The 27,340-nt window shown below is 40.2% G+C and overlaps 1 protein-coding gene across 3 annotated transcripts in view; it reads right to left on the reverse strand.

Annotated features, from left to right (window-relative positions):
* Positions 1–27,340, reverse strand: part of LOC146991003 (diacylglycerol kinase zeta-like) — an 88,520-nt gene that overhangs the window by 3,752 nt on the left and 57,428 nt on the right. For all 3 annotated transcript variants that reach the window (XM_085802511.1, XM_085802502.1, XM_085802494.1), the window contains 8 exons: positions 26,320–26,386; positions 21,357–21,397; positions 21,134–21,267; positions 12,803–12,892; positions 8,909–8,965; positions 7,540–7,592; positions 2,281–2,321; positions 2,069–2,189 (listed from right to left, as the gene is read on the reverse strand). In XM_085802511.1, coding sequence (XP_085658637.1) covers positions 2,069–2,189; positions 2,281–2,321; positions 7,540–7,592; positions 8,909–8,965; positions 12,803–12,892; positions 21,134–21,267; positions 21,357–21,397; positions 26,320–26,386 — 604 coding nt within the window. The remainder of the gene's footprint in view (positions 1–2,068; positions 2,190–2,280; positions 2,322–7,539; positions 7,593–8,908; positions 8,966–12,802; positions 12,893–21,133; positions 21,268–21,356; positions 21,398–26,319; positions 26,387–27,340) is intronic.

Genomic DNA, 27,340 nt, shown 5'->3' on the forward strand with positions numbered 1-27,340 from the left:
CAAACATCTGTCTGTTTCTATAAAACATCTGTCTGTTTCAATAAAACATCTGTCTGTTTCTATCAAACACCTGTCTGTTTCTATAAAACATCTGTCTGTTTTCAAACATCTGTCTGTTTTTTTAACATCTGTCCATTTCAATAAAACATCTGTCTGTTTCTATGAAACATCTGTCTGTTTCTATCAAACATCTGTCTGTTTCTATCAAACATCTGTCCAGTTCAAACATCTGTCTGTTTCTATAAAACATCTGTCTGTTTCTATAAAACATCTGTCTGTTTCTTTAAAACATCTGTCTGTTTCTATAAAACATCTGTCTGTTTCTTTAAAACATCTGTCTGTTTCTATAAAACATCTGTCTGTTTTCAAACATCTGTCTGTTTTTTTAACATCTGTCCATTTCAATAAAACATCTGTCTGTTTCTATAAAACATCTGTCTGTTTCTATCAAACATCTGTCTCTGTCTGTTTCTATAAAACATCTGTCTGTTTCTATAAAACATCTGTCCAGTTCAAACATCTGTCCATTTCTATAAAACATCTGTCCATTTTCAATAAAACATCTGTCCATTTCAATCAAACATCTGTCTGTTTCAATTAAACATCTGTCCATTTCAAACATCTGTCCGTTTCAAACATCTGTCTGTTTCAATCATCTGTCTGTTTCAAACATCTGTCTGTTTCTATAAAACATCTGTCAGTTTCAATGAAACATCTGCCTGTTTCAAACATCTGTCCGTTTCTATAAAACATCTGTCCGTTTCTATAAAACATCTGTCCGTTTCTATAAAACATCTGTCTGTTTCTATAAAACATCTGTCCATTTCAAACATCTGTCCAGTTCAATCAAACATCTGTTTATTTCTATAAAACATCTGTCTGTTTCTATAAAACATCTGTCTATTTCAATCAAACATCTGTCTGTTTCTATAAAACATCTGTCTGTTTTCAAACATCTGTCCATTTCAAACATCTGTCCAGTTCAATCAAACATCTGTCTGTTTTCAAACATCTGTCCGTTTCAAACATCTGTCTGTTTCAAACATCTGTCCATTTCAATCAAACATCTGTCTGTTTTCAAACATCTGTCCATTTCAATCAAACATCTGTCCAGTTCAATCAAACATCTGTCTGTTTTCAAACATCTGTCCGTTTCAAACATCTGTCTGTTTCAATCAAACATCTGTCCATTTCAATCAAACATCTGTCCAGTTCAATCAAACATCTGTCTGTTTCAATCAAACATCTGTCTGTTTCAATCAAACATCTGTCCATTTCAATCAAACATCTGTCCAGTTCAATCAAACATCTGTCTGTTTCAATCAAACATCTGTCTGTTTCTATAAAACATCTGTCAGTTTCAATCAAACATCTGCCTGTTTCAAACATCTGTCCGTTTCTATAAAACATCTGTCCGTTTCTATAAAACATCTGTCCGTTTCTATAAAACATCTGTCTGTTTCAATAAAACATCTGTCTGTTTCTATAAAACATCTGTCAGTTTCAACCAAACATCTGCCTGTTTCAAACATCTGTCCGTTTCTATAAAACATCTGTCCGTTTCTATAAAACATCTGTCCATTTCTATAAAACATCTGTCCGTTTCTATAAAACATCTGTCCGTTTCTATAAAACATCTGTCTGTTTCAATCAAACATCTGTCTGTTTCAATAAAACATCTGTCTGTTTCTATAAAACATCTGTCTGTTTCTATAAAACATCTGTCTGTTTCAATCAAACATCTGTCTGTTTCTATAAAACATCTGTCTGTTTCAATAAAACATCTGTCTGTTTCTATAAAACATCTGTCTGTTTCAATCAAACATCTGTCTGTTTCTATAAAACATCTGTCTGTTTTCAATTAAATGCCTTCATTTGATCAAACATCTGTTTTCTATACAACATCTGTCTGTTTTTTTAACATCTGTCCATTTACAAACATCTGTTTTAAATTAAATCTGTATTTATCCAATCACACATCTGTCTGAATTTAAACATCTGTCAGAGTTCAATCAAACACTTGTTTTTTTGGTAAAGTCATAATAAAACACCCGGTTGCCACAGTTACCGTTGTCAAGGATGTAGCGGACGATCTCTTTGCTTCCTGTGCTGACGGCGTGGTGCAACAAGCTGCAGTCTGATTGGTCCAGAGCAGTGAGGTCCGCCCCCTTCAGGTGCAGCTCCTGAAGCTTGAATTTAAAGACAAAAATGTGACATGTTAATTAAAATCATAGATGAAGATGACGATGAAGGTGGCAGAGTAACGAAAGTGTTTCTCACCTTCTTCAAATCTTTGTTCTTCACACACTCAATTAGCATCTCTAGAAGCCAGAGAGAGAGAGAGAGAGGTCAGAGGTCACAGGGATGAACACGTAGCCTTCTTCTTATCACCGATGCATTTTTCACGGTGTCAACTGATAATTATTGTCTAGATGAGTGGAGAGCAACATACACACACACACACACACAGCCAGATGCAGATGGTGTATTTATTTATCTGTTAATGAGAGCTGTGACTTTATTTATATATCTATTAAAGTTTGCTGAAGCTGTTATTTGTAACTCTAAGTCTGTGTCAGTGTTATAGAACTATATATGATTATAGTGTATGATCTAAATGAATGACAAGACAGATAGCTGATACACATACTACACATACTACACATACAGAGACCGAGACGGGGACAGACAGAGACTTGTGGACCCGCTCGTCTGTGACAACAAAGTCTGTCGCTGTCTCACAGGGCGGGACAAACGTCTGAGCTCACTGAGGTTCAACAAGACATGTGCTTCCTCTAGAAAAGTAATAATAATAGCAATAATAGCAACTGATAATATGATGACTACAAGCACAACTAATGAGAAAAACTGGATTTTATCATGGTCAAAGCATGCAGCATTCAGCAGCATTCAGCTTCCAGCTTTCAGCATTCACCCGTATTTCCTTCAGGAAATGCATTTCTCTAGTTGCATTATTATAAGAGCTAATTGACTGGATGCATTTACTGCACATATCTACAGCTTAAACAATCCACACCCATTATTAGCTGTCCAAAAAGCATAAAATGTAAACTGCAACAGGATGAAAAATGTACAAGATATCTGAAGGTTGATCAAAAATATAAAAAGCTGAAGGTTTTGTTATTTGTTTAACGTTTAAATGAATTCTCTAAGTCAAAGAATGTTGAATTTATTTAAATTCCAAGTGGGGAAGTTTTATATAAATGTATTCCATGTTCTATGGAACAAAACATATGAAAAGCTTAATATTTCTAAAGGTATAAAAGCTGAAGGTTTCGACATTTTAACCTTTTTGTTGCAAATTATATTATGAAGAAGGAGTTAGTGACTGAATGGAAGGAAAAAATGGCCGCCAAAGACAATAATAAGTACCCAGGACAGCTTTAGAGAGAAGCTTCGGTATGTAAGAACTTAGTAATCACTTTATTAGGAAAACCCAGGTGACTGAATCCTGATTCACCTCTGATATATTTGCGGAGCTTCATGTGTTGTGTTGTGAGTTGTGTCAATTAGCGGTTGTCTAAAAATACCTCTTCATAATGTCTTCATCACACTGTTCATGTCATGACACAGGCTGTGTGTATGACTGCAACAGGTTGAAGAATGTACAAGATATCTGAGGGTTGATCAAAAATATAAAAAGCTGGAGGTTTTGTTATTTGTTTAACTTTTAAATGAATTCTCTAAGTCAAAGTATGTTGAATTTATTTAAGTTCCAAGTGGGGAAGTTTTATTTAAACTTATATTGAACAAAACATATGAAAAGCTTAATATTTCTAAAGGTATAAAAGCTGAAGGTTTCGACATTTTAACCTTTTTGTTGCAAATGATATTATGAAGAAGGAGTTAGTGACTGAATGGAAGAAAAAAATGGCCGCCAAAGACAATAATAAGTACCCAGAACAGCTTTAGAGAGAAGGTTCGGTATGTAAGAACTTAGTAATCACTTTATTAAGGAAAACCCAGGTGACTGAATCCTGATTCACCTCTGTGATATTTGCGGAGCTTCATGTGTTGTGTTGTGAGTCGTGTCAATTAGCGGTTGTCTAAAAATACCTCTCGATTAAAACGCCATCTTCATAACGTCTTCATCACACTGTTCGTGTCATGACACAGGCTGTGTGTATGACTGCAGCAGGCTGAGTATGAGATGAATGTTTATTAGGCTGACCTCAATACTCGCTCTCACTCCGTCTCCCTCTAAATAGTCGAGTCCTAATCCAGTTACGTTGGGCTTAGTGTGTGTGTGTGTGTGTGTGTGTGTGTGTGTGTGTGTGTGTGTGTGTGTGTGTGCGCGCGTGTGAGAGTGAGAGTGAGAGAGTGAGAGAGAGAGAGAGAGAGAGAGGGAGAGAGGGAAGACTTCAAAAAACCTCTAAGAGCTTTTGTGGCTGCAAGACAAATCAAAAACAACACACACACGACAAAACCCAACACACACTCTCAATGTAGGAATTAAATGAATTTAGCCCAGGGAGGGAATTAAGCTAACCAGAGAAAATGAGAGGGAGTCTTAAGACATGAGAGGAGGAGGAGAGAGGAGAGGAGAGGAAAGGAAAGGAAAGGAGAGGTTTTAAAAGTCCTTTTATTAACCCTTTATGTGTTGAAAACCGGCATCATCAAAACAGGGGAAGATCAAACATGGCTAATATTCAGCAATCCTGTCAACAAAACCAAAAGTGTGTTTCTCTTATCGCAAATTTTCCACAATACAAGCTCCTCCATCCTCCCCCACAGAGCGCATGTTGCTGAAAGCCTGCAGTCTGTCCATCATCTGATAATAGGCAATGCTCCATTCTCAAGACAGTCCTTCAGTAGTGCCTCCAAAACCGGAACAACTTCAGCACTGCCAGGGTTTTTTCAGCCTGGTTCCTGGATGTCAGCCAAATGGCAAAAACTTGACCAGAAGCAGATAAAAAAAAGTTCACAAGTGGGAACTCAGTTTTCTTAGGAGAGTATTTTGAGCAAAAATATAGAAACCAATGGAGAAAGAAAACTTAAGACCAAATCCTTGGAACTACTTTAAAAAAAAACAAAGGTCAAAACAGCCAAGGACAGTCAACAAAAAGACAAAAAGGACCGGAAGGAAGTTGCCTTTCAGGGAAACGTCTTCAAAGAATTCAGCACATTGATTCCTTCGTCCTTGCCAAGAAGCAGGAGGTTCGAAACCTTGATGCAGATTCAATAGATGCCTTTTTACTGGAAGTTGAAGGGTTGTGAAAGACAGCAGCTGACCTTCTACCTCGTACAACTCCCTTTTTATCTGCTCTGTTTTGGATTGGACTGCCTTCACAACCCTTTTGATCAGCCTAATGGAAGCGTTGATCTTCTTTCAGATGTTGCTATCATCTTTATTGGGCGGTCTTTATGGGGGTGTTCAAGGTCCCTCAAATAGCCACATACCTGGAGTCTCAATAGTTTAATGTTGAATTTGAAAAATCTGGGCAGAACTCCTAAATGGTGTCAAGAAAAGTCAGAAACCTGTGGTTGTAGCTAGATGAGATGTTCCTGATCAGTTTGGACCACAGTTTAGAGTCTAGATCAGACTGGATCCTCATCAGTCCCCTCTTCAACCACAGACCCAGTTGTGGTAAGACCAGAAGAAGTCCAGGATGGCTTTTCTGAATGACTTGAGAGAGAAGAAGCTAGAAGGACCTTTCCCCTTCGACAACTGGGGTGCCAACCATTTCCATTTAAACTACCTACCGTACACTTTCTTTCAACCCATTCCCTAGGGCAGACTGGGAACTGCCTGATCCCTCTACTGTCCAACCAACAAAGCTTTCCTTTTAACCCAGCTCTTCCATGCAGATGAGGCCTTTGCATACAATAGCCGCGTTTCCACTGCAGGAGTTCCTGGTAAAAGGAGGGGGTAGGAACTTCTACAGGAACAGTTTAATTTTTACCAGGCCTGCTCTCGTCTTTTACTGAGTTATTCTTTCTTTTTTCCGGCCGTTTTTCCGTTTTAGTAACGTTGGGTTATAAAAATGCATCTTATTTTGGGGCTTTCTCTTAGCGTCACATGATCCTGCTTTGAGTCTGACCAATCAGCACAGAGTAAATCTCAAGCCCCACCACCAGGACTTCTTCAGGGCCGATCTGAGTACCGACCCCCAGGCAGGGACTCCGTTCGGCCCCGTAAAGGTTCCTGTAAACAGCCCTGGCCCCGTAAAATTACCCCCAATTTCCGGCAGTGGAAACGCGGCTAATTATAGGGAATCCTATAGCAGTCACCAACAAAAACACCAATATCGTCTGCATACAAAGAAACCAATCATATCAATCAACTGAACCCTGTGTGATCAATGTGTTTTTTTCAAACACCGGTCTTCCACACTGCGGGTGACGATGCAAACCATTTCGCCAAGAGGTCAATGACCACTTGGCGGTTGGGTTTGCACGTCTTTTATGGGTGAGTGAGTTTACCTTCAGTACCGCTAACCGCCACAAGTCGTCACTTCACCTCCGTTACACCCGGGCTTGAGGTAGGACTACCTTGAGTACTATGACCTGGACAAGTGACTACCTACACCTTGTCTAATTTGTTACCGTACAGGGATTGGCTAAACTCGACCACGCCCCCAACTTCACTATACACTGAGAACTAGAGAAAACCATCACCAAAACCAAATGCCTTAAGCACAGAGAAGGATTTGTCCTGGTCCGAAGAGACGATACAGACATTAACAAGATCAACCGATAACATCCTGAATGAGGAAAATATTGATGAACATACGGAGAGGAGATGAGAAGAGAGGAGATAAAACCGCGTCTCCATCCTTCTATCTTCCACAGACTTATAAATTAGGCCACACACACACACACACACACACCTCCCATAAGGGTCAGACAGGTTGACTGCATCAAACTGAGGAGTTCAATGGAGCAAATGACATGCGGTGCAACCGTGTGAGTGCGAGTGTGTGCGCGTGCATGTCTGGAATATAAATGATTTCTTGAATAAATCTGCTTCTTTTCAAAACAAATTATGCAAATCAATGAAAACAGTCTTATTCATTCTAAACTTCAGCGGTTATGAGCTCTGCAGTCTGTCTGCATGTGGTCACAGTGTTGCAGGCAGTTTGTACAGCACACGTACTACACGTGTTTGTTAATATCTATGTGGGTCTTTATTATTCAGTTAGTCAGGTGACAGTGTTGATGCGCGGACATCAGAGCCTTCAGAATAAGAGCGGCTGATCTAATCACCGGCAGCAGGAACTGGACTCAACGGCGACAACAAAGAGACACAAGTGAACCAGATACAAGAGAACAACACAACAAGCTGACAGAAAACAAAGCTGCCGCCCCCAGCATGCAAAGCGACGGCGAGGAGACAGGTGGAGAAAATGTGTCTGAGAGTGAAAAACACAAAAGCTGTCTTACATCTTCGTCTCAACACCCCCCTCTCTCTTTCACACACACACACACACACCTCTCAGTTTGTGTTACTATCTCCGTGAGGCCAGTTTCAGTTTTAAACTGAGGACATCAATGTCACCATCGATGTGCGCGCGTTACCTTGTTCTTTCTCTCTTTCTGCCTCACTCGTCGTCTTCTGGCTGTTTTCTCTTCTGTAGACACAACACAAAATACACAAAACACACAACCTGTTCAAATCTGGTGTTAACATCTGTCTCGTGTGATCTGATCACAGTTGGATATTGCTGTTGGAGATAAATACGTGCGTATATATATATATATAGGGTTGCAAAATTCTGGGAATTTTCAAAGTTGGAAACTTTCCATGGGAATTAACAGGAATATATGGGAATTAACAGGAATATATGGGAATTATTGGGAATAAATGGGAATAAACAGAAATATATGGGGATTAACGGGAATAAATGGGAATAAACAGGAATAAATCCGAAATTTACAAAATTGAAGGTTGGCCCGTAACAGGGAACTTGGGGGGGGGGGGGTTAATTCCCATAAATTCCCATTATTCCCATAAATTCCCATAATTCCTATGGAAAGTTTCCAATTCAGAATATTTCCAAAATTCCCCATCTTAACTTCCCATGGAAAGTTTCTGGAAAATTTCCGCACCTTTGCAACCCTAGATATGATACAGTTTGTTAAAATTACCCCCAATTTTCAGTTAATTCCCATAAATTCCCAATTATACCCATAAATTCCCAAATATACCCATAAATTCCTATAATTCCCATGGAAAGTTTCCAATTTGGAATATTTCCCAAATTCCCCAGCTTAACTTCCCATGGAAAGTTTTTGGAAATTTACCGGAAATTTACAGGAAATGTTCCACCCCTTTGCAACCCTAGATATAAATATACACACACATACACACATAAACATATATATATATATAGGCTACTGTATATAGATGTATACCAACCCTTTAAACCCTGAACAAACTGTATTTATATGTTTTATAGCTGTTTGACTTAAATGAAGATGAAGTTCTCACTGTTAACATGTGGAGATAAAACACACAGAAATACACTTATCCAAGTGGACATGTGACCTCTCACACACACACACACACACACACACACACACTCAGACTGGCCTATGTGTAGTCATTTGTCAGTGCAGCGTTTTAATGAGCAGAGAAGTGTTTTACTTTAATGAGCAGAGAACTGTGACGAGAGACCGAAACTGACAGAATCAAAAAGAACTTCACTCGTTAATGAATTAAAGTCTGAGCAGATCCACCACAGCTGAGACTCAGTGGGAACTGGACATATGAATCATCCTGGAGCTGCTCCTCATCAGCAAAACTCACTGTGTTAAGTTCATTAGCTACTTGGTTATGATATCATGTCCTGTGGTACTGATTCTACTGGTTTTAATACAGTAAAACTTCACTTCCTGGTTTTCTACACTGTAAAAATCGATATGACGTCAGGTTGTGTTTACTGACCTTAGTCTCGGTTTGAAATCAGCTGCAGTGGTGTTGGACCGATGGATACACCCGGCCCTGTAAACACAATGGCAAACGTCATTCAGTCAGAACAAATATCAAACTTAACGCTAACTCCAACAACACAAGGGAACATTTAGATTAGTGCGACTTTGCAACTCTGAAGGCCCTGACCTCAATCTATCATGAAGTTTTTATTAGTGTAGATAGTTACAGTACACATCACTGCCACCTGTATACCAAGGTGGGCGGCCTTCTCTTTCTGTAGGGCATGAAAGTTTATTCATTTATAAAGTTCTTATTGGTCTTTTTACCCCCTTTATACCCCTCAATCGTCATTGGCACCTTAATTATCGTTAAAGTTTGTACTTATTCTTAGTGACGTGGTTTTTAATGTTCTATTTTATGAATGTTTGAGTTTCCTGACACTTTATAAAAGTGCTCAACATTGGTATTTCTTGTATGTAGGACATTAAAATGTATCTTTTTCTTGGCTATATTGTTTTATAGTATTTTGGGGGCTCTTTTTTTGCCCCGTATTTGATAGGATAGGTAAGAGAGACAGGAAACAATGCCCTTCTTGGCTATATTCTAAATTAGGTCTAAACCTCAATGTATTTCCAAGTTATAACAAAGGTTTAATGAACTAATTAAGAACCTATTAGTGCTATTATTTGATTGGCTTGTTACATGAGTTCTTTAAATCTGCCTTATCACTTGTGATGCTGGCTGTCAAAGTGACAGATTTCTATTTCTTCCATCCAGTATTCCCTCTTTTTCAGCTCCATGTTGGGTCTCCTCCATGCCCAGAACAAAGACGACTGTTATAGATTTTAAAAAAAGACCAATAAAAATAGAACAATAAAAACAGAACTGGGGGAAACATTGTTTTGAATCTCATGAATTTGTAATGAGGAAATCCTCTGCAGGCTGATCACACACAGAGCTCTGGTCTACCACTACAGCAAACTGTTTTAATGCTGTAGCATCTGCCTCTGCTGGGTAATGCCCTGAATGCCCCCATCAATTGTGTTTATGTTCAAACTTGCTGTGTGAAATTTAACTCAGGAATAATACAGATGGGCTTGGATCCAGTCTGTAGCTCCATCTACTTGGTCAAAGAAGCTTCAACATACAATCTTTAAATCCAGTTTTCTATTTTTAAACCTGCACTGGTAAATGCACGAAAGAGGAAGAGGCTTCACCTTATAAAATGTCTGGAAAAAAAGAGAATGCATGTGAGCACTGTAAAAACTCAACATCTTTCCAAGAATATTTGTCTTATTTCTTGTCCAAATGTCTCATTTCTAGTCAAAACTAATCTCTTTCCATTTAAAATAAGACTCATCGCCTAAAAATTAACTTGTTTTTAGATCATTTTTACTTGTTTCAAACTAATTTTCACTTGAAATAAGTAGAAAAATCTGCCAGTGAAAGCAAGTTTTTTGTGCTTGTAATAAGGAAGAAAAACTTGTTCCACTATCGGATTTTTTCTACTTATTCCAAGTGAAAATATGCTTGAAAGGAGTAAAAAGTGTCTAAAAACAAGTTACTTTTAATATGATGTGTCTTATTTTAAGTAGAATGAGATTAGTTTTGACTAGAAATGACATTTTGACTAGAAATAAGACAAATATTCTTGGTAAGATACTTGAGTTTTTGCAGTGAGAAACAGGGTCAAACATTTCAGCAGAGTACAGCAAGGTCCGGTCTGCAAGCTGGACAAGTGAGGACTCACCTGACCCAATCCGTCTCTTGCACTTATCTCTAACTCAGTCCACACCTGACTCAACCATGCGATATGACACTCGGGGTGAGACATAATGAAATGTGAGCGCAGAGCTGCTGGACGGTAAGAGCTAATGCTCTGGATGCTGGATAGTGCAAGAGCTAATGAAAGATAAGAAGATATAAAACCCTAAAAAAAAAAAAAAAAACACTGACAGTGCAGGTTGCCTCCAACAGAAACAGCTTCTATAATTTCAGAGGATTATATTCACCCTCTCTGCTCTACTCTCTGCTGGCACTGTGGATTCCTTCATTAACTATTTAAACCTTTTGATTTAACGTTCACTGACCTCAGGCGTTTTTCTCAATAGTAACAAGCAAATATCCAAAGCCTATTTAATAATTGTTTGTTTAAAGACGGAGGGGCTGTTTAATTTTTATTTCTCCACTGGATAAATAAGGGCTGACATTTAATGTCCCGGTAACCTAATCGTTTGAACAACCCTCAGACCTCAGCCTCTCTTCATTCATTAGTGCCTTTTATAGTGGATGAAAGGAGCCCTTAATGGTCATAACTGAGGCTCCAAAGGCTCCACCTGCTGATTCTGTATTCTTGTCACTACTAATGTATTCAGCCTCTATGTCACATTGTACCAGGCTGCACCTCATTGATCCTGGTGTGTGTTGATCCTGTCTTCGTCAAAATGTCAAAAGAATTTCTAGTTGTGCCCAGGTGTGTTTGTGTCTGCACCCAGTTTCAGTAAAATACAGCCCATAGTCACGTTTTAAATAACATTGAAGACACAGTCCTTGACAAGTCTGGAGTCTCCACAAAATGCAACATTCAATTGTGAACAATGCTTAGTTTCAAAACAAACCTGGGAAGAATTCAGGGTATGATTATTAAGAACGATTAATCATAGGACTAATTTTTGGACTAAACATAGGACTACTTGTTCTCCTAATCATAGGACTTCTCATTGAACTAATCACAGGACTTCTCGTTGGACCAATCACAGGACTTCTCGTTGGATTTATGACAGGACTATAGTTTGACTAATCAGAGGACTGCTCATTGGACAAATACTAGGGCTACTCATCGGACCATTCATAGGACTACTCATTGGACCAATGATAGGACTACTCATTGGACCGATCATAGGACTACTCGTTGGACTGATCATGGGACTACGCTTTGGACAGATAATTGGACAATTCATTTGACCGATCATTGGACTACTCTTAGGACCGATCATAGCACTTCTTGTGGGATCGATCATAGGACTTCTCCTGGAACTGATCTTAGGACTACTCATCTGACGGATCAGAGGACTAAACATCAGATCAATCGTACGACTACTTGTTGAAACAATTATAAGGACTACTCGTTGGACCAATCACAGGACCTCTCGTTGGACTTATGACTATAGTTCGACTAATCAGAGGACTGCTCATTGGACTAATACCAGGGCTACTCATCGGACCATTCATAGGACTACTCATTGGACCGATCATAGGACTACTTGTTGGACCAATGATAGGACTACTCATTGGACCGATCATAGGACTACTCATTGGACCGATCATAGGACTACTCGTTGGACCAATGATAGGACTACTCGTTGGACCAATGATAGGACTACTCGTTGGACCAATGATTGGACTACTCGTTGGACTGATCATGGGACTATGCTTTGGACCAATCATTGGACAATTAATTGGACCGATCATTGGACTACTCTTAGGACCAATCATAGGACTTCTTGTGGGACCCATCATAGGACTTCTCCTGGGACTGATCTTAGGACTACTCATCTGACGGATCATTAGATCAATCGTACGACTACTTGTTGAAACAATCATGAGGACTACTCGTTGGACCAATCTTAGGACCAATCACATGGTTAGATCCTAAGACAGTGTGTAAAAGGTGAAGAGGTCCTAACACCTTCTGCATCAACCTCAAGTCATTGTGGTTGATACAACCCTCAGACACATCTTAGACTATCTCAAAACCATGCAGATCTTTGCTTACCTTTGTGCGTCATTACATGTCATAATATGTCGGTGTTGTCATACTTTTGTCTTATTCCAAAGATAAAACATAGGCTAACACATGAAGACACACCTGCAGTCCACAGTCTGACAGGCTCAGATCATACAAACCTGGTGAGTTTGCTGGTCACAGGTGTTGTGTTGTGTGTTAAGGCTTCAGCTGCAGAGCTGTCACTGTTCACTCGCTGCCTCTGGGAGATGCTGCAGCAGAACACAGAGGAAACACAAGTGAGAAAACAAACAGCAGTCAGAGCGGAGACAGCTCACAGCCAGGACTCCATGTTCCCTCCACCGAGGTCAGATAGTGACTGACAGACAGCTCTGGGGGTGAGGGGATTGAGATGTTCTGTAGAGGCTGTGAACCATGGGGGTCTGTCCGTTCACCTCATACACTTACAATGACATTCAGATTGAAAACCCTTACGACCACTGGTTAAATGTAGTGGTGTAGAACCACTGTAGCGATGCCTATCAGCCAGTACAAGTCAGAACTATCAGCCATAAGCTTTGTGTGACCTTATGTGATAAGTTTGGATTGTTGATAGATAAAGAATCAAAGAGCCGAACGCCGAGATAATGAGCTTGATGAGATAAAGGCGCTGGCAGAAAAAAGAGAGCGAAGCATTATGAAGGGTATTAATGTAGGACAGACTGAAGACAGAGCAGAGGAGGAGGGTTTGTGAAATTCTCTCTTAATCTTGAACACATGATGAAAAAAGGGTGCAGCAAGGACATCGATAAAAAGCCTCCAAAAAGAAAGAAAAAAAGACAAGCTGCAGAGGACACACTTGGATAACCTAATTGATTTATGCTACTGAATGTGAATGTTTCTCCATCACCCAGCAGCCTGTGTTCATGTTAAACTGACGAGCTAACAACTGTGGTAGTTAATTTATTGATAAATACATTTTGCTTTTATTCTTTAAACCATGACCATCTTGTGAACCAACGGCTTTCATTTCCTTATAGAGGTCAAAGGTCACAGCTGGCTGCCAAGGTAGACGCTGCAGCTTTATTTGTCATCGTGCGCTACTGTTTAAAGCAGGCATGGGCAAACTACAGCCCATAATCTGGACTGCAAACTTTAATGCACTGGGGAAAAAAAGGGTGACCAACAACACTGCTACCTCTGAAATTGGATATAATTTGAATGTAAGCCTCTTTTTACTTTAAGGCCTTTAGTTCACACAAATAATCTTCATCCATCTGATACTGTCCCGGCCCATCCGTCAAACTTAAAACTCATTGTTGCCCCAGAGACAAAAGGTTTGCCCACCCCTGGTTTAAAGTGCACCATAGCATGGTAACAACATTTTTTTTTACCTACAGTGCAGTAGTCATATGCTTGTGTTTGAGACATAATCTTGCAGTTGAAACCTCTGTGTTACTGCTTCAAAGCGTTCTATACGCACCACCAGAATAACCAAAACCATGGCGGACCGGGACGAACTTTGCATTCAAAGTGCTTCACGTTAAGGCATAAAAACATTACAAAGGGCACTAAAACAATTTAAAAAGAATACTTCAATGTATTTTGGCATTTTAATGCATTTTAATCGATGTTTCACCGTTGACAGTGTGGTTCTGCATGGGTGCAGACTGTTGTGACTCTTGGAGAATTCGTTTTTTTGTTTTTTTTCTCTCGCCAGTCCGGAGCTCCGACTTGAGGTGGCGTTCAATTGCACTTTTTCAAGTAGTAGGTCAGAAACATCAGAGTTCTGACTTGTCTTGAACACAGCAATAGTCTGTTGGCTACTCTGTTACCGTGGGTTAGCTACATGCTAGCAACAGTGTGTTAGCTAAAGTAGTAACCACAGTGTGTTAGCTAAAACTGTGTTCGCTACATGGTAGCAACAGTCTGTTAGCTATTATGTGATGATTGTGTGAACATCAGTGTGTTAACTGTAAGCTATGCTAACAGTTTGGGTAGCTACAGTGTGGTAGCCACTGCATGGTAGCAACATGTTGGCCATGTGTGTGGGTAGCAGACGTGTTAGATACAGTGTGTTATTAGCTACATATTTTCTACAGTTGCTATAGCTATATTCACTATCATTTTTATAGAGAACAAACAGGACGGTGTAGGATCATTTCATATTAATAGCCTAATAATTATAATTAATCTACTAAATGTAACATAAATACACTTTCATCATGGATTCTCTCAGAAACTTGCATTTTTCCTTTTCATTTCAAATCAAGCTTACGGACAGGGCCGTTGCGTAGGGGAGGAAGGTGATGATAATTCTAGGGGCCCAGCGCCCAGTAGTCTAATCTTTGTATGACTGAATTATTCTGCTTAATACTCATAGTAATGCTGCATTAGCATCAAAACAAAGTAGGCTAAATAAAAATTAATACGTACATAGTCTAAGAAAAAAGTGGAAAAGTCAGGGGCCCACTTCAGTAGCCTATTCTTTCAGGGGGCCCAGAATTCCTAGCAACGGCCCTGCTTACGGATTCAGAACTTTTCACCTGTGTCACATGGTATTCCTCAGCAGGATTAACTTAAGGTTAGCTGCTCCGTGCAGTGGTGGATAACAACAGACAGTGACAGCTCACCCCCATGGCACATGAATCCAAGCGCCTTGACCTTTGACCCCCACGACGCGCGAGAAAGCACTCGAGTCATTCCTTCCTTCCACACTCCTGCGACTGTGATTGTGTGACACTGGCAGGTTTTCTCTCTCAGTGATATTATTGAGTTTCAGCTGTTTGGCTGAGTGTACGCTGACTACACTGTGTGTGAGATCATCAGTGCAAACATCATTTAAAAACAAACTGTTTTGTGTGTAGGTGTGTTTTCAGTTTTCAGTGTTTGTCAGAGACACTGGGGGAGAGAGAGGCCGAGCAGAGAGAGGTAATTACAGTGGGAGGGAAAACGGTCACCTCTGGCCCTGCGTGGGCAAACCGCTGCACTGTTTGCGTGAGACGATGTGTGTGTGTGTGTGTGACTGTGTGTGTGTGTCGGTACAGTAGATTGGTGTGACTCTCGAGTGCATTTCATTTCTCTCCATCCGTCCTAAACCCAGCTCTCCCTCTCTCTGTGCCCCTGCCTCTCGGCCTCATCTCTCCTCCTCATCCTCCCACTCGCTGCACTCAGCATTGCAAATCAGCCCGCCAACACACACACACACACATATACACACGTGCGCACACAGACACACACACACAGCCAAAGGGAAGTGATATTAGGATCAGAAGGTTGAGTTGTTCTGCTGTTCTCACATTGTACCTGTTACTTTATTTATTCTATTCGCAGTGTTAATCTATGTTTACATTAGTTTACATCAGCCTCATCTAACACTGTTGTTATATTCAACATATTCATCATATTCATCACATCATTAAACCGGAGACATGAGCCTTAAAGCAAACACCCCCAGACTTTCAATACGGCTTATTTAACTCTGTATATAAAAACAAATTCTATTAATATGGGAAAATGTTAGTTAGCATCACTGTTCAGGGATCAGTAAATTATAACGTATCAGTCCAAATTCTTATTTTGGTAACACTTTACAATATAAGGGTCCCTTAATTAAGGTTAGTTAGTACTAGGGTTGCAAAATCCTGGGAATTTTCAAAGTTGGAAACTTTCAATGAGAATTAACAGGAATATATGGGAATTAATAAACGGGAATAAATCTGAAATTTACAAAATGGAAGGTTGGGGGGGGGGGGGTGTAATATTTTACTCAACAACTTTGTTGTTGAGTAAAATAATTGATTGTTCATAGAAGAATTAAAACTTGATAAGGTTATACTCACATCTGTTGAAATGTCATGTTTTTTAATTATATTATTTTGCATGGATGTCTGCTTATGACAAAACAAAATATTTATATGATACAGTTTGTTTAAATTACTCCCAATTTCAAGTTAATTCCAATAAATTCCCCAAAATTCCGATAAATTCTCATAATTCCCACAGAAAGTTTCCAATTTGGAATATTTCCAAAAATTCCCCATCTTAACTTCCCATGGAAAGTTTCTGGAAATGTTCCGCCCCTTTGCAACCCTAGATATGATACAGTTTGTTTAAATTACCCCCAATTTCCAGTTAATTCCCATAAATTCCCATAATTCCCATGGAAAGTTTCCAATTTGGAATATTTCCAAAATTCCCCAGCTTAACTTCCCATGGAAAGTTTCTGGAAATTTACTGGAAATTTTCCACCCCTTTGCAACCCTAGTTAGTACATAATTAAGCATTAATTAACTGTTTACAGACATATTAACAATCATTATTATGTAGCCTATTATTTAGGATTAGGAAACACATTAATTAATGTAGCCTATTAGTAAGCAGTTAATTAATGTTTACTACTCAAAGTTAGTTAAGTAATGATAAAAGTTGAATAATGTAATTAGTTATTATGTATGCATTACTTAGCATTAATTAACACATAAGTGCTTAATAATGTACTAACTAATGTTAATTAAGGGACACATTTATGCGCATAAGCAGCCAATCATTTTTAGAGCAGGGTCCGAGCACGCTGCTAGCCGATTGGCTCATTTCACTCATTTATTCTGGATTCAAATCCCCTCTATTTCTGAGAAACACACACATGGGGAAGTCAGACAGTGTGAAGAAGCCGCACTAACACACAGGATCAATGAGGCGAATGTAAAATAACAGCAGACTTATAGAGAGAAGAGAAGAGAGGAGAGGAGAGTCTTCCTCCTCTTCCTCTTCCTCCTCCTCCTCTTCCTCTGTGAATCAGCTTCTGAGTGTTAAAGAGCATCAACAAACAGCTGCTCTAACAGGTTCCTGTAGGTGAGGATTAATCTGTGTGAGGATGGTTAAAAGGATTTAACATGGAGGCAGAGGAAATGTGTCACACACACACACACACACATACACGCGTACACAAGCAGAGCTAATGTTATAGTAACACTTGGCTGTTTGTGAGAAGGAAAACAAACTGTGCAAAATATTATTCATGCATTTATACACCTACACACACACTAACACACACACACACGCAACAGCAGTGGATTCAGATGTGTAGCTACGGACTCAGCGGCCAATCAGGATCAGTCCCGTACTGTACATCGCTAATGGTGACGATGACCCTCAACCTCGTTATCCTGTTGTTTCTCAGTGTTTTTGTCTGTTTTCATTCTGTGATGTTGATAATAAGTCTCTGTTGTTGTGTTAAATTTAAAGTCTCAACCTCTAAACTGCTTTAAATGGCTGCTCCAGGCTCCAACACTGAGTTAATCCCCATAGACTCTCATGTTAAAGTGACCAACTTTACAGCATAGTAAATATGTTATGTTTACAGTCTAACTAAATTAAAAAAGATAATTAAAAAAAAAAAGTTTTTGAGACAACTCACAACTCGGAGCTCGAGCTCTGAATTGTAAAAAATGAATTGAACAGCATCAAACTCGGTAATTACAAGTCGGAAATCCGGATATCATCTCAGAGCTCCGAAACAGAAACATGGCGGCCTTCATCGTTAATGGTAAGAATGGAATTGTAACAAAAGTTATTTGTCGATGTTTTCATGCATCTTCATCTGCATCGCAATGCGGGGGCATGCACGATTCAGCATCGATGCAGCAATGTGCCATAATCGACACTGTTTATTTTCTGGCCTCGAATGGACAATAAAGTTGTGAAGTTTCAATTACTTCCGGGGGCATTTCCGGCAAAGATACAGGAGAGTGATAATACACACATAGCAGCCAATAAAATCTGTTGTTCAATATCTGACTGCTTGTATTGCCTCATGACTGATGGAAAATTTGCCTTGTTGTGTGCAGTAGAATTTTGATGCATCGCAATGCATCGTAGAATCGAATCGAATCGAATCGTTACCTGGTGAATCGTAATCGAATCGAATTGTGAGGGCAGTGCCAATGCACACCCTAATAAATATGCCGCGGATGGAAGATATCACAGTAAACAAAGGTCGCACACCTGACGTCAATGCATTTTCTGTCACATACGGTGACGTTCAGGAACCTAAGAGACTGTTTTCCTCAATATGGAAACCAGACTTTTTGCAAATCACGAATCTAATCTGCGTTTTGGTGTGAATGATAGGCAAAAATACATTATACTCGGTTACACGTGTACATGGCCTCTGATTTGAGTAAGTTTCTGACTATCTGGAGTCGAATGTTTGCAGTAAGGACCATTTACTATCAATAGCTATACACCTGAATCTCTCTGTGTCCAAACAAATGGTCAAAGTAGAACCAGAAGACCCTAATTGTAGAGAAATTGGTGCTTTTCTGGTTCTCCTGAGGTCCAAACGAAGCTGCCGTGTCAGAGGGAGATGGGAAATGCTGGCTAAATTTACTCTTTTCTTCCTGCCAGTATGAAGTGTGCACTCACAATCCTTTGTGTCTTCAACGGTGCACTAGCCACAGAGTATGCCTATAGCTTTGTTCTGATTTAAGGGCTGAATCCCACTCTGCTGCTGCTTGTCTGACATGAACGAGGCTCTGCAGAGAAACTTCTTTCTCGCTACTTTAACAGAGTCGGAGTGTTGACACGGAGCTGAGATGTTAAAGGGTGCGAGTGTGAGTGTGAGTGTGAGTGTGCGTGCAGCAATCGATTGAAAAGTTAAGTGACTTCTCTGTTGTGTCTGAACCGGCTACGACTTCACACTCTTCACACACACACACACTTTATCGTTTGTCTAAAGGGTGTGAAAACTGAGTCTGCTCCAGACCAGCACCTAAAACACTTCAACCAAGTCCACACATTGAGGAAAAGGATATTAAAAAAACACATACACATTGTAGTAAAAAATAAAACATCTGTCTTCAGAATGTCCATGAACATCTGTTCAAAATGTAAATCTACCATAAAAATGTAATATTTTCTGGTTTTATTCCAGATATTCTTTCATTTGTTCCAGTTTCTCGTGTGGAGAGGAGGAAAGATTGTTAAGATGAGCTGTATTTACACACCTACACACACACACTATGAATATGTAGTTCCACTTCATGCAGCTTTACCCTCTAACAGGCTCTATAGGTTCCTGTGAAGCAGAAAACTCTCATCCAATCAGAGGAAGCCCGATGATTTCACAGACATTTCTGCTATTCATGTTTAATTAACCCTCCTGTTGTCCTCCTGGGTCAAGGAAGGAAGGAAGGAAGGAAGGAAGGACGAAGGGAAGGAAGAAAAGAAATAAGGAAGGAAGGACGAAGGGAAGGAAGGAAGAAAAGAAATAAGGAAGGAAGGGCGAGGGGAAGGAAGGAAGGAAGGAAAGAAAGAAGGAAGGAAGGAAGGAAGGAAAGAAGGAAGGAAGAAAAGAAAGAAGGAAGGCAGGGCGAGGGGAAGGAAGGAAGGAGGGAAAGAAAGAAAGAAGGAAGGAAGGAAGGAAGGAAATAAGGAAGGAAGGACGAAGGGAAAGAAGGAAGAAAAGAAGGAAGGACGAAGGGAAGGAAGGAAGAAAAGAAAGAAGGAAGGAAGGACGAAGGGAAGGAAGGAAGAAAAGAAATAAGGAAGAAAGGACGAAGAGAAGGAAGGAAGGAAAGAAAGAAGGAAGGAAGGACGAAGGGAAAGAAGGAAGGAAGGAAGGAAGGAAGGAAGGAAGGACGAAGGGAAGGAAGGAAGAAAAGAAATAAGGAAGGAAGGACGAAGGGAAGAAAGGAAGAAAAGAAATAAGTAAGGAAGGACGAAGGGAAGAAAGGAAGAAAATAAATAAGGAAGGAAGGACGAAGGTGGGGAAGGAAGGAAGGAAGGAAGGACGAAGTGAAGGAAGGAAGAAAAGAAAGAAGGAAGGAAGGACGAAGGGAAGGAAAGAAGGAAGGAAAGAAAGAAAGAAGGAAGGAAGGAAGGAAGGACGAAGGGAAGGAAGGAAGGAAGGAAGGAAGGAAGGAAAGAAGGAAGGAAGGACGAAGGGAAGGAAGGAAGGAAGGAAGGAAGGAGGGAAAGAAAGAAGGAAGGAAGGAAGGAAGGAAGGAAGGACAAAGTGAAGGAAGGAAGAAAAGAAAGAGGGAAGGAAGGTCGAAGGGAAAGAAGGAAGGAAGGAAGGAAGGAAGGAAGGAAGGAAGGAAGGAAGGAAGGACGAAGTGAAGGAAGGAAGAAAAGAAGGAAGGAAGGAAGGAAGGAAGGAAGGAAGGACAAAGTGAAGGAAGGAAGAAAAGAAAGAGGGAAGGAAGGTCGAAGGGAAAGAAGGAAGGAAGGAAGGAAGGAAGGACGAAGGAAAGGAAGGAAGAAAAGAAAGAGGGAAGGAAAGACGAAGGGAAGGAAGGAAGGAAAGAAAGAGGAAAGGAAAGAAGGAAGGAAGGACAAAGTGAAGGAAGGAAGAAAAGAAAGAGGGAAGGAAGGTTGAGGGGAAAGAAGGAAGGAAGGACGAAAGGAAAGAAGGAAGGGAGGGGAAAAGGATTGTGGAAAGAAGGAAGGAAAAAAGGAAGGAAAGAAATATGGAGGGAGGGGACAGATTCGTTGAAGGGAGGAAGACTTACCGACTTCCGGGGGCGGGGTTGACCAAGTCGGGAATGGACGAGGGGGAGGTGCCTACGTTCGTCATGACAACCAGCTCCGGGTCCAGGATGAAGATCTCCTCCTGGGAGATTTCCGAGACGTAGTTGAGATGTTCCTGACAGAAGAAGCATCGAGGTTCAAGGTACAAGAATCAAGATGGCGCCGTAGGAGAAAACACTCAGAGTGGAGGTGAGTGGGACTTACCTGAGCTCTGTCTATCCTGTAGAAACGATCCGCTGTCGTAGCTGCACAGATAAACACACACAGATTTGAGTTAGCCAATGAAACGTTGCGTAGTTTTCTATTGGTTCGCCTTCAGTCTGGATCATTTCATAAAGATTCTCTTCTTGCACCTTGTGAGTTGGCATGGTGACGTAGTCCTGGAGATACAGAGGTTGTATCAAAGAGGATAACGCACTATATAGGCAGCACCTGTAGTTTGAAATGGGATGTAGCTACTTCCTGTCTCCTGAGTAGGGGCGTGGCCAGGATCACATATTGTCAAAACATGACAACACACTAGATTCAGTTTGAATTTACACCTTATGCTACGTGTTATTAGCCGACACAAGATTGTAGCTAGCTAGCTTGTTAGCTATAATCTTGCTAGATAGAAGGTAGCTAGCTAGCAAGATTATAGCTAGATAGCTAGTTAGCTATAATCTTGCTAGATAGAAGGTAGTTAGATTATAGCTAGATAGCTAGTTAGCTATAATCTTTCTAGATAGCAAGGTAGCTAGCTAGCAAGATTATTGCTCGATAGTAGCCTAATGTTGTAGTCAAGACCACCTAACCCGAGACCGAGTCAAGGCCAAGACCAAACCAATGCTAGACAATTTTCAAGACCAATACTCAGTGTATTCATATTTAGCTACATTATTCCTCAGCTAAAAAGGGAAGATAATTCTATATAAAATCTGTAGGCTACTATATTTATGGGGGCGGGACTAGATCAGCTTTTGCTTCTCCCGCTTTTCCCTTTCGGCCATGTATTGTATTATTTGATGATGAAGTGTGATGATGATGATTTAAATTGACATGCCCGAAATAAACAAATTGATTGATTGATTGATTGATTTAATTGAAACAAAGTTTGGATTGAACAGAATAAGACAAGGATGCTAAAGTCTCCCACTCCTGGCTACCAAGTTTATCAGATGGCAGAACCATTTAAATTATCTTGAAGTTACTGAATTACATTACATAAATCAAAATGAGCGTGTGACAGAGAGAAATTTCCAGTCGAGTCCAGCTCGACCAAGACCATGAAAATATGGTCTCAAGACCAGTCTTGAGCAGGGCCGTATAGGGGAGAAAGGTGATGATAATTCTAGGGGCCCAGCGCCCAGTGGGGCCCATAAAAAACCCCAGTAGTCTAATCTTTGTATGACTGAATTATTCTGCATAAGACCCTGACTAATACTCATAGTAATGCTGCATTAGCATCAAAACAAAGTAGGCTAAATAAAAAATGATAATACATACGTAGTCTAAGAAAAAAAAGTGGGAAAGTCAGGGGCCCACTTTAGTATTCTTTCAGGGGCCCCAGAATTCCTAGCAACGGCCCTGGTCTTGAGTACCACAACACTAGAGAGTTTGTTCCTGTGACAGGTTGGTGTCAAACAAACTTAAACTTTCTCGTGATCTGTGGGTTTCAAATGTGTCATTCTGATGTCAAAATGTTTGGCAGATCTGTGGCCTGTGAAATAGTGGATTCATTATTTATTTCGGTGACTGTGACATTGAAAGAATCACGATGATGTGCCATCCCATCATGTCTGCTTTTGAAATGGATACACTCAGACCTGCCGCTACCTAAACTGTCTTTGGCACTTAGAGAATGGTGGTAGATGAGGGACCAACTTATATAACTTTACTGTTGTAACTCAGATTGAAACGACCAGATATGAGATGGGATAGGTGAGAACTTGAGTCACCATGGCAACAGTGTTCATCAGATTTTAGCTAAATGAGCTGTTGAAAGAAAACATTGACAGGACGTACGATGGATACGGTTTAACCCTCCTGTTGTTCTCCTGTGTCATAAAAGGAAGGAAGGAAGGAAGGAAGGACGAAGGGAAATAAGGAAGGAAGGAAGGACAAAGGGAAAGATGGGAAAAAAGAAGGAAGGGTAAAAGGAAGGAAAGATAGAAGGAGGGAGGGAAGAGATTGGGTCAATAAGGAAGGAAGAAGTAAGGACAAAGGGAAGGAAAGAAGGAAAAAAGGATTGTGGAAAGAAGGAAGAGAAAAGGGAAGGGAAGAAGATGGAGGGAGGGAACAGATTCGTTCAAGGAAGGAAGAAGAGGGAAGGAAGGAAGGAAGGAAGGAAGGAAGCAAGGGAAAAGGGATTGTGGAAAGAAGGAAGGGAAAAGGAAGGAAAGAAAGATGGAGGGAGAAACAGATCAATTTAAGGTAGGAAGAAGAGGGAAGGAAGGAAGGAGAGGGAAGGAAGGAAGGAAGGAAGGAAGGAAGGAAGGAAGGAAGGAAGGAAGGAAGGAAGGAAGGAAGGAAGGAAGGAAGGAAGGAAGGAAGGAAGGATGGAAGGAAGGAAGGAAGGAAGGAAGGAAGGAAGGAAGGAAGGAAGGAAGGAAGGAAGGAAGGAAGGAAGGAAGGAAATATGGAGGGAGGAACAGATTAATCCAAGGAAGGAAGAAGAGGGGAGGAAGGAAGGAAGGAAGGAAGGAAGGAAGGAAGGAAGGAAGGAAGGAAGGAAGGAAGGAAGGAAGGAAGGAAGGAAGGAAGGAAGGAAGGGAAAAGGGATTGTGGAAAGAAGGAAGGGAGAAAGGAGAGAAAGAAGGAAGGATGGAGGAAGGGAACAGATTGGGTCAATTTGACTCAGAAGGAGAGCAGGAGGGTTCATATTAAACCACAGAAACAAATGGACACTGCAAATATAGAAACATGTTGTTTACATGCTGTTGTTTCATTTTGCCCTGAGCCCAACGGTCCGTTCACACACTCGCTTTCTACCTGGTGTGATGTGGCGTCATGGTAACAACAGAGCTTTTCCTGTGTGGCTGTGAATCTGAAGTCAGCCATGTTTAGAGAAGAAACACCATCTGTGCTTTAAACTAACTGAGCATTGTGCAGCAGCTGCATCTTTCCCCGATTCCACTTCTCTGCTAATTCCACCAGGACTACTGTATAATGTGTGTGCATGCATGTGTGCGTGTGTGTGTGTGTGTTTGTGTGTTTGTGTGTTTGTGTGTGACTGGAGAACTGTTTCTCTCTGTGATATTTTTGGTAAGCTGCCGTATGATATTAATATTCATGACTTTCACCGGCAAAGAGAATCTGATGAACGCTGCTTTCCTTATTCTGAAGGAAACCCCACAGCAAAACCTGTTCACCGTCGAATCCTGTGACCTTTAATTCAGCGGTCATTGTTGCTATTGGTTACAGTTACACAGCGGGTTTCGAACAAGTGTGTTTCTCAGTGTCTGGTGTTACTGAGGTTGTGTTTACACGGAGCGGTGATCTGTGTGGGTGACACACTGAACCTCATCACACCGGTAAAGTTTCAAACTCCTGTTTACTAGAAAAACTGAACAGATGTTTGTGCCGACAGTTCAAACTAATGGTATCTCTGTTTATCTAGATGTTTTAGCACAGACATGAAAACATGTAGGGGAGAGACTTTTTACATTTTTCTCAGTTCCTCTGAGACTATTTGGACTCGGCTCACCAAACCTTTATAGATTAAACATACATGTGTCAGCTAATTAGTCATGCAATTTAAAGATGGTTACATATGACAAATCAATCACAATTAGGGCTGCAAAATTCTGGTAATTTTCATAGTTGGAAACTTTCCATGGGAATTAACAGGAATATATGGGAATTAACGGGAATAAATAGGAATAAATCCGAAATTTACAAAATTGAAGGTTGGCCCTTAACAGGGAACTTGGGGTGTGGGGGGGAGTAATATTTTACTCACCATTCATGTTTTTGTTGTTTAGTAAAATAATCGATTGTTCATAGAAGAATTAAAACTTGATAAAGTTTTACTAAATAAACCTGTTGAAATGTCATGTTTTTTTTTTTATTGTATTATTTTGCATGGATGTCTGCTTATGACAAAACAAAATACTTACATTTATGTTTAGATATGATACAGTTTGTTTAAATTACCCCCAATTTCCAGTGAATTCCCATAAATTTGCATTATTCCCATAAATTCCCATAATTCCCATGGAAAGTTTCCCATTCGGAATATTTCCAAAATTCCCCAGCTTAACTTCCCATGGAAAGTTTCCGGAAAATTTCAGCCCCTTTGCAACCCTAGTTAGTACATTATTAAGCATTTGCATATGTGCTTCCACATTCAAATGGCAGTTGTTGCAACCGTGCCGCCATGACAAAACATCATGTACTAGCTAGACACAATGACACTGACACATGCTAACCGTGCCTTTTGCTAGAGATTATGATGGGAAATTTCAGAATTTTTTTAATGATATAATGATTTAGACTCTGAGCGCTCTGTAGAGCTCCGCAGGACAACCTTCAGGTAATCCATGTTGCATCATTACACAACGGACCTGTCCCGACCTCCCTGAGAGAAAACACAACTCTCAAACAAATCGTTTTAATGCGACTTGGAGTTCGCCGGGGTGGCGCTGAAAAACGTTTTTCTCTGCTACTCGTGCCAGGAATGGATCATGTCTGGCAGGACGGAGGTAAACGCCGTGTGACAGGCCTCACTGACGTTTACAGGGTCTAAACATGTGGACTCTGCAGGGCTGAGAAACTATTAGAGAGACGATGTGTGACAGGCTAAAAGATTCATGACTCAACTGAGTGCAATTGTTTAAAAAAAGACTGAGGTAGAGGGTAAATACTAGGGTCCTGGTAAAATAATATGGGAAGTTACATTGGGAGCATTAGTTAAAATTTTAACAATGTAAAGCACTTTGTGTTGCATTTTATATGTATGAAAGGTGCTATATAAATAAATAAAGTTTGAAGTTTGAAGTTTGAAATACATGTTACCCATTGCAGGTAAACGGAGGCCTCTGCTGTTTGAGGAAACTTAACACTTAATCAAAGATTCCTGCTTATTTATGTCATTATAGAGCCAGCCAATCACATAGCAGTGATGCAGCATATAAATGCAGCAGATCAATGTCAGAAAAGCAAATGAATAATGATGTGATGTACTTACAGTCAAGGAAACACCACTTTGGAGATAATCTCTGAGAAGAAAGGATCTTTGGTTTGGCTGCCTCCTCCTAAATGACAGACAGACAGAAGAGTCAGTGAAGCCCCAGTAAGGAGAAGCTACAAGAACTACCCTTTAGCTTGTTGGGCCTCCTTTTAGGATAACTGAAAGTGCATTAGGAAAACTACAAGAAATAAAAGCTAACCGTGTGGCTAACAGAAACACTTAGGGAATGGCTAAGAAAGAAGCAAAATAATGGCTAACAGAAAAGCTTAAAAATGCTAACAGAAAAGCTACCAGCATGTCTAACAGAAACACTTAGGGAATGCAGAAAAATGAAAGAATGGCTATAGAAAAGCTAAAAAATTAAAAATTAAAAATCAAACAGAAAAGCTAACAGCATGGCCAGCAAAAAGCACTTGGGGAATGGCTAACAGAAAAGTAAAAGAATGGCTAACAGAAAATTGCTTTAAAAAATGCTAACAGAAAAGCTAACAGCATGGCTAACAGAAACACTAAGGGAATGGCTAACAGAAAAGCTTAAAAAATGCTAACAGAAAAGCTAACAGCATGGCCGGCAGAAACACTTAGGGAATGGCTAACAGGAAAGTAAAAGAATGGCTAACAGAAAAGCTTTAAAAAATTGCTAACAGAAAAGCTAACAGCATGCTCTGTTAGCAATTTTTTAAGCTTTTCTGTTAGCCATTCTTTTCACGTTTCACTTGGGGAATAATGTTATTCTTTATTCATTTTTCTGTTCAGAAAAATAAAAGAATGGCTAACAGAAAAGCTAAAAAATATGAAGGCCAAACAGAATAAAAAGAAAGGCTAACAAAAACACACACCAGTCCTACATTACCATATTATTAAGCTGTAAAGTTTCAGTGTGTGTGTTTACCCCAAAGCAAATCAAGAAAAACTGCGGTACTGAAAGAACAGGGATGAAAGACATGAACTGATGTCCCGGAGCTTTCTGCATGATCTTCAGCCTGGACCTGCTGCGTGCTGGTGGTAAAGACGCCTG

The sequence above is a fragment of the Trachurus japonicus genome, chromosome 2 (assembly GCF_045865225.1).
Source record: "Trachurus japonicus isolate A0001 chromosome 2, Traja_1.0".
NCBI lineage: Eukaryota > Metazoa > Chordata > Actinopteri > Carangiformes > Carangidae > Trachurus > Trachurus japonicus.